A 12,731-nucleotide genomic window follows, 5' to 3' on the forward strand; every position below is an offset into this window, starting at 1 on the left:
AAATGTTTCGTATATGAAGTAGCTTACATATACCAAATAATCTAAATATCATAACATTGTACCATAAATAACCTCTGTATGGAACCTGGAAGTTAATAATGAAAAAGAGCATAATTTAATAAAAAGAAAATTCAAATCTCGTAGTCAGTCATATATACCTTGGTAGTAAAATAAATGCTTGTATAAAGTTACATAAATAAACATTTTTGTTGTCTTTTTTTTTTTCATAACTTATTATTCATAAATGAACGGTATGCATCAAAATAGTAAAATGCCGAGTAGAGCATTGATTAAGCTAAATACGCTCAACAATTATAATAATCAATGTATCACTATTGTAGGTACTTCTATTTTTCCCCGATGTACCTAAACTTTGTAATAAATCATCCTGCGTGTATCTCTATCTACCTATTTCAACTGCCAAGCAACTAGCTTGGTAAGCTGCCTTTCAGTTAAAGGATGAGATAAAGCAGTGATATTACAGTATAAGAGACATTATAACTTGTCCTCTAGAATTACAAAGCATGAAAGTATCAGTCAGGTGACGGTTACTACTACCATCAGGAAAGCTTGTTTGCATCAATGCATTTACATTTACCCAAAATAAACTTAGTAACGGAGTATTCTCATGGTTTGTTGTTCGTTGTATTAATTCTGTTGCTTCTTCTCACCAGAAAATGGAATCGGACCCAAATCGTACTCGTTGGGTGGGACGGCTGCAGCACAGTTGTCTGCTTCTGTTCGAGAACGGTTACTCGGGTCACAATCATTACCTAAACCGGGAACTCATGAGTTTGCTGCGTTATTCCATCACCATAGGTAAGTTCTTCTCTGTATATTTTATTGTAGTAATAAACAAATTATTTACGTTATTGCGACTTGTGTCATCACTTATTTATATGCTTGTCTTTACGATTATAATATTCTAATTCAAGAAGTATTAGTTATTACTATTTATTATAGGTATTACTATTTATTATCTTTATAAATATATCTATTGAATTTACTAGGATTGGCCCATTCTATAAAAGTACCTCAATATTATATACACGTGCCATTAAAGCGTTTAATTGATATGTGGCTATTAATATTAAACGTAAATTATGTTACGATCACCATAAATATAATAAAAAAACACCAGTAAAATAATGTTATCAAATCATTGAAACTTGTGATGTTTGATTTTATAACAGTATATATATTGTCTACAAACTTCTAAGATTCCTCCAAACCAATTGTCCAGCTGACATTACCAATTAAAACAATTTATATAATTTGCCGAGAGATTCATTAACTCGAAGTCGCAGTGTGGGACAAGCCATTTCGTTCTCATTTTTACTCGTAAAATTTAAGTTGTGTTGTGTCTGACGATGCTGAAATATATGGACAGGGTTGTATTTTGTTTGTTTTTTTGTACTATAATCTAATAAGATAGATGCGTTACCTATTAACTAGATACAGTTAATTGAGTAATTTTTTATGTAATTGTTTGTAACTTGATTAACTTTATAAAAATATGTACTTAATATATATGTACAGTATTGATAAATAATTAAAATATTTCAAGAAAGTACTACTTACTATATCCTAATATAATTATAGTATTAAAATCAAATTTTGTATTGTAATAATATTCGGAACTTTGTTAATCTATCATGCTCTAATAGTAAAACTAATTTGACAAACACACTATAATTATGTACAAAGAGACCATATTATATATTATATTTCATTGAGTAATTAACTTTTGAAGACAAAAGAATATAACGTTATAAAAAAATATTGTGTCCAGACAATGGGTTATTTTCATGTTCGTATAAGAGAAATAATAGGTATATACTTAATAATCTGACAAGAAAATATTATATTCGTTGTCATGATTACATATAGAAATTGAAATGCATCCCTGTATAAACAAGATCGTGATTAAATAAATGCCATTGTGACAAAGTATTTCGTTATGTGTGGACGTAGATGTCGTGTATTGCGTGTAATACGCACGAGTGTTTCTGTTATCAGTTTACTATGTCGTGATTCTCCTAATTGACAGACGATCAAGATGTCCCACACATTTAGGTATACTACATTTCGAGATTTATAATTAATTTAAAATTCTTACACATTTTTACGAATGGTTTTTGACAGGTTCTGATAAATTTACTCGTTAATTAGCTAAATTTTTGCAGTTTTCTATTCATTATGATATGTTTTTATTTAAATCTATTTAACTACTCATTTGCATTTCTAGTTAGTACGCGTGACAATTGATATTTTGATATTTTTTATTACTTAATGCAGCAATTGTGATAGACAAAATGAGGGAATACATAATTTATAAATGGATAAAGTACATTTGTTACCCTAATTGATATTTTAGTAATGGTTAAATATGTAAGGTGAAGAGTATAAGATCTAACTACTTCGTTTTTGTATATGTGGTATATGTGAAGTGTGATGGACATGAAGTCAATTGATAAGCGTAGATATTATTTATCTCTGTTTGTTTATTTGATTTACATAGGTGTATATTTAAAATTCATGGGAACTGGAATATAATCAGTGCTTAGTAAGACTTAAAACGTGTCATTACGTTATAGGGTCTGACTCTTTGAAACTAGTTTCCTGTAAGGTCACGATATAACATAATATTTTTTTTTTTTCAATTTGTGATATATAAATGTTTCATTATTAAATTTGATAATTTAATTTCAGGATAACACCGAGGGGTGGGATGAAGATCAGTGACGGTAGTCTTTCAGATACTCAGACGTATTCTGAAGTAAAATCTGATTACGGCATACCATATGCACCGTGGCTGAGACACAGGTTAGTTAAATAATACTGTACCTCCCTCTGATGATTGAAGTGTGGTTTTGCAATAACAGAATTTTAATTGTGTGCTGGTTTAAAACATTAGATACCTACAGAGTATCACACGAATATTTAGTTTGACAATTATTTTAAGTTATCAAGATTTATAAAAATATATATAAACAGATTATTATTAGTATGTAGTATGTACTATTTATTTTCACCAGCAAATAAAAATACTAAATTCAAATAAAAACCATATTAGATACGACTTATTAATCTAAAATGTACATTATTTTATTTCTTATCATTCATAATCACCATCACCATGAATTTTATATATATATATACATATATATGTATATTAATATCATTACTCGATTTGTGTGCATTTTGTGTGCCATATTGATTTATCTTTGATCTATCGCAGTGTATTTAATACAATACTATTCTCATATTCATATGCTTTATACTGTCCTGTATCCATGATGGCCAGCTGTAAATAAAAATTATTCTAAAAATAGGAGTATATATATAATATGAGAATAAAAAATTTGAACTTTTTTAATTATATTGAAGGATGCCAGTAACTCGCACTCGTAAATAAAATAGTTTATTTATTATTTCTATTTATAAATAGAATTAATATTAATTCAAATAAACTAAATATAAGCAGTTTTGAATATTCATATGTTTTAATTTTACTGCTTATTTAGAAAGCAGACTAATCTCCGAGAAATAAATTTACCTGTTTCTTTTTTTAAATAAATGTTGGTTAGCATTACAAAATTAAGTTTAATTCTAGAGTATCAATTGTATACATACATATTTTATTAAAAATATATATAATTATTAGTTACATTAGTTATATAATAAGGAAAATAAAACTTCTAATACTGTAGAGTATACGCTGCTTTTTTGCTAAAAAATAATCTAGCAACTGTAGCCTATTTTTGTAACCTACACGTAGTATTTTTTTAAATGATATAATTACAAAACATAATATATATAAAGATCGTTATTCCTTTCAACTTTACAACTGGCCTGTACGATCCATCATCATGTTCCCCCATTTCAGCAATACATACTCTGCGAGCGGACGGCTCTCGGAGGGCGAGTCGATGGAGTCGCTCACGTCGCTGCACTCTGCGCAGGCGCACAACCACACCTCCTCCCCTAACTCACACCACCGCAGCTCACTCACACACAATAAGCTCATCATGCACCGAGACGTTCAGGGCTCCAGACTTAACAGGAGCAACAGCATTAGGTGGGTCGAGCTTGCGTAGACAGACATTTAAATCGCAGATAGATATTTTTTTACGATTTATTCAGTTATTTTCGCACAATAAACGTTTTTCAACTTCAACCGAGTCACTGTCAAAGGAGGTTCTCAATTTACTTTTCGTGATCTGATTAGTAGCTTTTTATTTATTCATAATAATACGTTTGAAGTCAGTTTTTCGATCTGGTTCCTTGTCTGAACACGGTATTATTCACATTTAGCAATTGGATGATACTTTTATTAGAACTTTGGATTGGATATAATTGGTACGCCATATACTTTGTGGTTACCGTTAATCACATACTTAAAAACTTTTAAATAATTATATGATAGTTTCTATAGATCACACTATAGAATATAACATAGGGACTATTATATCATTGTTATAATGAGTATGTGAACAAGTTTAGGAACGTGAGGATGTAGGCTATACTCCTATTTAATATATTACCGTGAAAGATAATAAAATGTAAAAATAATATTGAATGAAGGTCATGGTAGGCCTGAGATTTTGATACCGTAGCAACAATTTTTATAATTATTACATATCGTATGAGGTATTTACAGGCAGATTTTCTTAATGAAAATATAAGTAAAGGGATTTTTTTTTCTACCGTCATGGTGAATGATGTTAAACGTTATCATTTATCCTTATCATTATCTTCTCATACATATTACATATCCTATTTCGTAATATATTTATGCTTTTGTAATATATTATATAAAATATGTTCGTCCAAGCTTCTCATTATTATTATAATCTTACATATTATGTAACATATATTTGAAAACCTGTTGGTTAAATTTTTAGCTACCTCAGAGATAGGACTTTCCCAAGGTATGCCATACAAAGGTTGGAAGTTTGCTCATGTTTTAGCTTCGAGGTGGCACGCTTCACTACAACGTACAAAGCAAATGCATGATTTAAACATGGCACGGCTTTCTGTCACTTATACGTTTATAATAAACATATATTTGTTATACATATAGAACAGTACCATATTTGATCATTTATTACTGTTTGTTTTTCGAAATTATTCGACGTATTTTGCAAAACAACGCACAATCGTGTTCACAAAGTTTTATTTGTCAATTAATTTTCTCTTTATTATTATTGTTTCTAAAATCACCACAGTCATTATAAGTGCTAAGTACAATGAATCATTATTTTCAGTTAGGCTTTTGTCGATATTATGCTATATATTATTTTTATACTGTGCCATGTTGTAATGTGGAACAATAGTTGTTGCTGGCGAAGTATATTAAAATGAACTGTAATTACAGATCCACTAAATCCGAGAAATTATACCCATCAATGCTACAACGATCGTCAGAGAGCGATTATGAACCATATTATTGTTTACCTGTTCAATATGGACCAGGACAAGGTAAGATTTTATTGTATTGTAATTGTCTTTTATTATTTGTAATTAGTAGGTATTACGAATGAGTCTGCCTGCTCCCGAATAACATTGCTAAGGTAATATTATTTGTAAATGTTATTGATGTCTGTAATATTGATCTATAATCCTATTCAAGCTGCCACCAATACATAATTTGAATTTATTGCTGTAAGCTTCATAAGCTTTAACCTTTTGAGACGATACAAAATAATTTTATTTTTTCCCCAAAAAAATATGAAGGTTTTTTAGTAATATATTAAATGATCGATATATACACATATATATATAAACTATAAATATCCCACTTTATTATTTGATTAGCAAAGAAACCTGTTATAAAAGAATATTGCTTAATTTTATTAACAGGCGCTTGTTAAATTAACAATTATCTAAAAATAAGCTTGAATTTATATATAGATGAACTTATAGGTCTAAACTATGGTGTATCGGAACCACCTTCACCTTCCCCGAGATCAGCCCTAAGCCCCACCCACCAGCCCGGCAATGTGATGCACACACCAAGACATTCCCATCACTACCCCAAGAAAAATGACGATGGTACGTAGATAATAGATGTAATTTAAGATTTTATATGACAGGAAATATCAAATAGTGATTTATATACTATAAGGAAGTATAGAATTCAAAACAAAAACAATAAACTCTATGATAAATTTGCAAAATTTTTGTATCGTGAAATAATTGTAAATAATTAGCAATGTGCTTCGGCTTTTAATTTTAGATTAAATTTAACCTATTTGTATCAGGTAATGAAGCACGCGGTTTATATTTACTTCCTAATATCAGAAGATTATTGTAGTATTCTGCTGAAAACCTTATTATGCTGTGTATTTGTTACTTTTTAACTTTTCGTTCCTTACTTACCCATCTATTGTCAATTATTCTAGTTTCCAACACCAAGGTGCTTACTATTTTCGAAATAGTCATTTATACTTTTTCTAGACTATGTATCTTTATCATGACAAATAAATTGTCTTTCGTTGCTATTATACCTAAGATTATACGAGTAGATGTTATACCATAATTATTTGACTTAATAAATTGATTATTTAAAAAATATCAAAACTGTATAACAATCTAAATTTATACCATAAAGTTAATAATATTATTATGATTTAGTGCATGGGTCAACTGCATCGCTGGTGTCAACCGCGTCATCACTAGCGGCAGGGGCTGGCTCTGAGGAGAGACAAGCTCATGAGGTAAGCTAGCTTATATTTTCTCAAATAATATTTAAATTTTGCCATTTATACACATACTTATAAACAGGTTAAGCTACCCCGAACATCCAAACTCGTTAAAGTTTAATAAAAACTCTTTTACTGTTAATCCATTTAACGAGGAAGGCCTACACAATATCACACTATAATTAATAGGAGCGGAACTGCAATGAAAAATGTCGCAATAACGGTTAAAATCTGACGCAGACTAAAATGCGTGGGTCATCTTGTTTTTAATATATTGTTTATACTCATAGTAAAATCGTTTAATTCAATCTAGTCTAGGAGCTGTCTTGTCCCAAACTAAAATCTTGTATTGTGAGTCTTAAACTGATAGAAATATTTATATTATTTTTCTGTAGTTGTATATATATTATAATATAAATAGAAAGTACCCAGACCTATACAAACAATCTTACTTATGACTACAAATTGTGTTTGTATCGTGCGAGAATCTAAACCGAGGCGTTCGGAAGTAAGGCTGTTTCTAAACCGCTAGACCACCGAGACCGATATATTCTTACCGAATATTTGTTTATGTAATACTACATATTTTTTAAATACTAGAGTAATGGTGTTATAGTAAGATAAGCGCCTTTTTAAATTCTTAACATTTGCTTATACCTTAAGACCGTTATAATTAAGAAATGTTTAGGAGTTCTGTATTATTAGATATTACACACTAAAATCAAGAATTTAATAGGAATGTTAACAGTGTAGAAATTTGTCTGAATTTTATGGATTATGCAGGTATATTCTTATCAAAAAAACTTCAAGAAGGATCTGCAATGTTTTTATTAAATCAAATTAAAATATCTTCTTTCCTTTGGGTCTTATGATTTTAAGATTTTTTTTATTTGTGGACTCCTACGACACAGGTTCGTCTAGTACCCCGTACTAGACGAACCTATGTATAATCAATAAATATAATCAACCAATGTATAATCAATTTTATAACATTTGTATTTTTCAAAAATAAATATGGAAACATTGTAATTTATATTTAAACAGGTCCGGAAATTAAGACGTGAGCTCGCAGATGCTAAAGAAAAAGTACATACGCTGACTACACAGTTGACTACTAACGTAAGTGATAGTCATAATTTGTTATCTATTCGTTCTCATTCTATCAGTTCATTTCCATTTCTCGGAATACAAAGGTGATTAGTGAGATCATTTCAAACCAAATGGTACGATATATTGGACATTTCGAAAGCTACCTGCTATATACTATTTAAGTTGTTATTTGTTGTAAAGCCACATTTACACCTGTTATTTTATTCTATTCTATTTACATAAGTAAAACTTACGTAATTAACTTACTATTACTTACGTTACATTTATTGTATTTGCATTTATAAGGTACCTTATAACAGTGTTTCTATAAGTAAAATATTGAAAAAAGTCGACTACAGTTAAAGCTCTACTCCATAATTTAAAGGTGTAGTTAGACTAAGCGGGCGAATATTTGTTCCATTGATTTCTGTTTATTTCGAACTTACTCAGAACGTTTTATAGTAAAAGTTTTGTAAATGTTCTTTTATAGTACTAATCCAAACCTGGCTCTGTATTTTAGCTTTTATTCTGTGATAAACGCCATGTGTGGATAATGGAAAGACAATAACAAATAAAGCATGTATACAACGCCATTTTTTGTTATATAAACAAATGAAAACATTGTAGGTGGTGTATTAAAAATTATCATAAATTTTATTTACCCCTTTGAGGGGTAATTATCTCAGTTTTTCTTAGACATAGGATATTTGTAGAGCCATAATATTATGACATCACTGTCAAAATTTCAGTTCATGTGACAACCTTAGCACACAAATACAAAATCAGACAGACATGCAGTTATTGCTTTATTGTTTTATTATACGTAATGATTTTTGTACTTTAACTCCACCTTAATAGTTATCTATGGAATTAAGAAGGTAGGTATATCGACTAAAGAAGATTCCGTAATATTATCCGTTCCTTATTAATTACATCCAGCTTAAAATAAGAATCTGGCTTGATGTAAGAAGGTAGGTATATCGACTAATGAAATGTGAGAATTATAATTTGTCAACATGACATTGCGTGACTGGTTGAAGCGTGAATAACTAGTTTAAACAGCAGCTAACAGCCCACAACGTTGTAACTTGACACCACTGTCGTAGACAAAATAATGTCTGCTTACCAGCTTGTAAGCTATCAAATATACTTATTGTGTTTAACTATCTACAGATGCTTATTCGACTACAGATTCGGAACAATGTGGATATCTCATATTATATTCTATTACGCTGTTGTTTCGTAATTGTAGTTGACAAGACTAGCTTCAATAACAAGTTTTATTAAGCTTTCACTTTCTTTTTCTAATCACATTTTCTATTTCCGTTATCCAAATACAAATTCATTTTATATCATTATTATAGGGTATGCGTACATTAGTCATATTCTACAATTAAAATATTAAACGCTTTTTTAGGCCTATTTTGTTTGACATACATGTGTATAAGCTCTTAGGTTACATACCTAAAATGTGTTGAAATTAATACAAAAATGACTTTCAGGTTATACGAAACAAATTTTTCATTATAAAATTGAATCGAAGATAAGAATATAGGTTTTTATTCTCAAAATATATTATCACAGTAGGTGTATATTATTTATGTATCTAAATCTATGCTAAAACTGGATCACCAATATGAAATTGGTGATTTATTGTTCATATTTTCTTGTACGTTGTACTATAACAACCAGCCATTCTTTTAACCAACCGAGCCAGACAGAGACTATAGTATTATTAGTAGAGAAATGCTATCACTGATATTACGACATAAAATCTAAGAGGTACTATGGAATGAATAGCATTTTAAGTGAAACTTTTTATGTAGTACACGAAATAGATTCCATAGAAATGAGGTTATATTTCACGCAGACAAAGCTGAATCTAGCAACTAAAGTAAGTTCAAGAATAGATAAATAAGTAGATACTCTACCATACTTCTTATTACAACCTTAACGTTTCAAGAACTGTCGACTATAAATTATCCCATAAACACTGTAACCATATCTCGTAGACCCCAGTTTGGTGAACGCAAGAAAGTTGATATGAAATGTTACAACCTAAGGGTCAGTAAATAATAGTAACGTACCGAATGACCGTGAGACACTGGGTCGCTCGTTTCGCTCCCATATCTGGCATAGGAATGTATGCCAAACGCCAACTGCCTCTGTGCTATCCGCGAATACGATGTTAAGTAAAGCTATGGTCCTACCGTAGATCTGTCATGGTCATGGAGACATATTTCCTTACATCGGAGATATATAAGTATACATATTCTAAAATATATAGTTTCTACTTACACTTCGTCAGAATACGAAATAGTAGTAGATATCTTTTTAACTACAACGTAGTTCAAAATCGTTGTAATACTGAATATTAAATAACTTCATCTATATATTCAACATAACAATAATTTTGACTTAGATTTCTAAGAAGCTTTTAGTGAAAACAGACTTAAGACTTAATATTTCATTTATCGAAGAGTTCAACCAAATCGATTCTCACTTGCAAACAATGCTCTTATTAAAATAGATAATATTAATATTTCGACAACAGTATTGTCTTCAAGTATGTGTAATATGATGTTAACTTCGAGTATTTTGTATATTTTCTAATATTTTGTTTGTAAACTGTAATATTTGTTATTTTGTAGATTGATTTCATATGCCTGTTTAATTAAACTCCTATATAATAATATTTATACATTACTAGCTACTCGCCCCGGTTTCGTACGGGTGAATTTGTATTATATATATATATATATATATATATATATATATAAACCTTTCTGTTGAATCACTCTTATCAATGAAAAAAAAACCGCTACAAAATCCGTTGCGTAGTTTTAAAGATTTAAGTATACATAAGGACAGACAACGACAGCAACTTTGTTTTATACTACCTAATAGTAATCATAAATATATTATATTTATGTGACATACTTTGTTATTAAGATCAATATAAGGTTGACAATGCCATAGAGTGGGAGAAAAGGTCAGTAGCCGATGTCTAATAAAGCAGACGCTACAAAAGTACGCTTAGTTCTTCAGTTAACTTGAAAGCTGTACTGCTGAAATGACGTGTTCTACTTACTATATATCTATATATGGAAACAGATTTACTAAGATAAACAAGGTAGCCATATCTTTTTGGATATTTTTGTTATATATGTATATAGATCATGTATTGGGAAGATCTATTAAGAGTTTAGAATCATTGCTAATTAATAGCATTAGTTTTAATTAAAACTTATTACAAAACTTGTACAATACAAGTGAAGTTGTTAAATTATAGAGATAAAGAAGAGTGGAGTTTCTTTTTCTACAGAAAACAGAAGTCTTTAAGTGTGCTCATATATTCAATGATCCGACAATTCGATTCAATCCCTTTAATAAAGTTTCAACGAAATAATTCTTTCTAATGTTGACTTGCACATTCAATTCTTTTATTGAGCAAAAAAAGAACAAAGAAAACGAAACGTTTTCTAAGTACATATCAGGTTTTGTTCATTTAATTTACTGCTCGGTAAACTTCGCCGCCATAAATAATTCAACATGGGACTATGCGTCCGTCTTTCTTGCATTGCTATTGTTTAGTTTTGGAACGCTACGTTTGACCGCAGGACCCTCCTCTTTCTGTATCAATACACAGTTTAGTTCTTTGAAATAAGGTTTATTTCCGTGACTAAATAAGTACTTTTTATGTCACCTGGATGGATCATCTAGATCGCTATTTCCTTTTTACATTAAGATACACCAGTAATAATTTCTGTTAATTACAGTCATTAGAAATCAATTTATACAAGTTTTTACTCTTGTTTACTTGTATATTAACATCAAATCATATTGCCATGTCGACCCGCTTGTCTTGACGGTTACAATATGAACTACCAATTATTTTGAATGGCGATCTGAATTGAGGCCTCCATTTATTGTTGCTTCCTTTTGAGTGTTATTGGTTGTCAATTTATTTTTGGAACTTTATCAAATCGTCCTCCACTCATTTATGATAAGTTAGCGGTTGTAACCTCTACATTTATGAAGCACTTTCACTGCTGTTGTTTAAATTATTACACAAAAATATAATTTGGTATAAAAATAAACCAGGTAATTTATTAGTGGTCTATGCCGAATTATATTTTTATTGCACTATTCGTAGAACAAAAATATGTCTGTTCTAAAAATATGTAAAGAACACAGTTCTTTTTAGACTACTGATTAAAAGTTGAGTCATTAAATTATATATTATGTCGTTTTGTATAAATTACTCGATATATTCCTTAATATTTAACTGATTTTGCCAGAGTCTATTCCATTTTAGTAGGGCTACAAGAACTTATAACACTCTGTCCTGTTTAATAAATAGTAAAGGTGCAATAACCACACGTAATTATATTAAAATGATAAATATCTTTCAGCTTATTTGTAGGTTGGACTCCATTTTCCGCAATTGGCCTCTCATTCGGGCCGTTGTGCGTGTTTTCAGCTTATTTAAATAGATATAAAATATTATTTGATTTAAGGCTTTTAAAAAATAATAAAAGATTTACTCCAAAAATTATATGCTGATAGAAAACAATCTCTATCCAACCTTCACATTTACAATTTCCTTATTTTCAATTCCAAATTACACACCTCATCGCTTACAATTATTTAAATTTATTTTGTGCATATTTAATTTTGTTCCAAGTTGTGTGGATTGTTTACGTCTTGACTAACGAGCTTCGCAGTAGAGTTGATGTTTGGCAAAACCACTATGCGCCTGCAACTGAGTCTTGTTCTGGAACTATGCCAACATTAACAGAACAAAACAAAGCATTTGTGCATCATCGCTTAAGATTTTACTTCATTGTTGACATTCAGGTAGTTATTGATGAAAAGGAGGAAATTGATAATAATAAATTAAACTTCGTCTATATGTAAGTGTGATTCAGTCAT

General features: G+C 29.8%; 1 protein-coding gene across 5 annotated transcripts in view; it reads left to right on the forward strand.

Annotated features, from left to right (window-relative positions):
• The window catches only part of LOC131844583 (protein sickie), a 161,985-nt gene that overhangs the window by 113,429 nt on the left and 35,825 nt on the right, over window positions 1–12,731 (forward strand). For 4 of the 5 annotated variants that reach the window (XM_059193496.1, XM_059193497.1, XM_059193499.1 and 1 more), the window contains 7 exons: window positions 675–819; window positions 2,713–2,826; window positions 3,890–4,081; window positions 5,381–5,484; window positions 5,929–6,057; window positions 6,640–6,722; window positions 7,752–7,826. In XM_059193496.1, the coding sequence (XP_059049479.1) occupies window positions 675–819; window positions 2,713–2,826; window positions 3,890–4,081; window positions 5,381–5,484; window positions 5,929–6,057; window positions 6,640–6,722; window positions 7,752–7,826 (842 nt within the window). The remainder of the gene's footprint in view (window positions 1–674; window positions 820–2,712; window positions 2,827–3,889; window positions 4,082–5,380; window positions 5,485–5,928; window positions 6,058–6,639; window positions 6,723–7,751; window positions 7,827–12,731) is intronic. The other variant, XM_059193500.1, reaches the window with a different exon arrangement.

This window comes from Achroia grisella, unplaced genomic scaffold (assembly GCF_030625045.1).
Source record: "Achroia grisella isolate CSIRO2021 unplaced genomic scaffold, CSIRO_AGI_Agris_v1 utg402, whole genome shotgun sequence".
Classification (NCBI taxonomy): Eukaryota; Metazoa; Arthropoda; class Insecta; order Lepidoptera; family Pyralidae; genus Achroia; species Achroia grisella.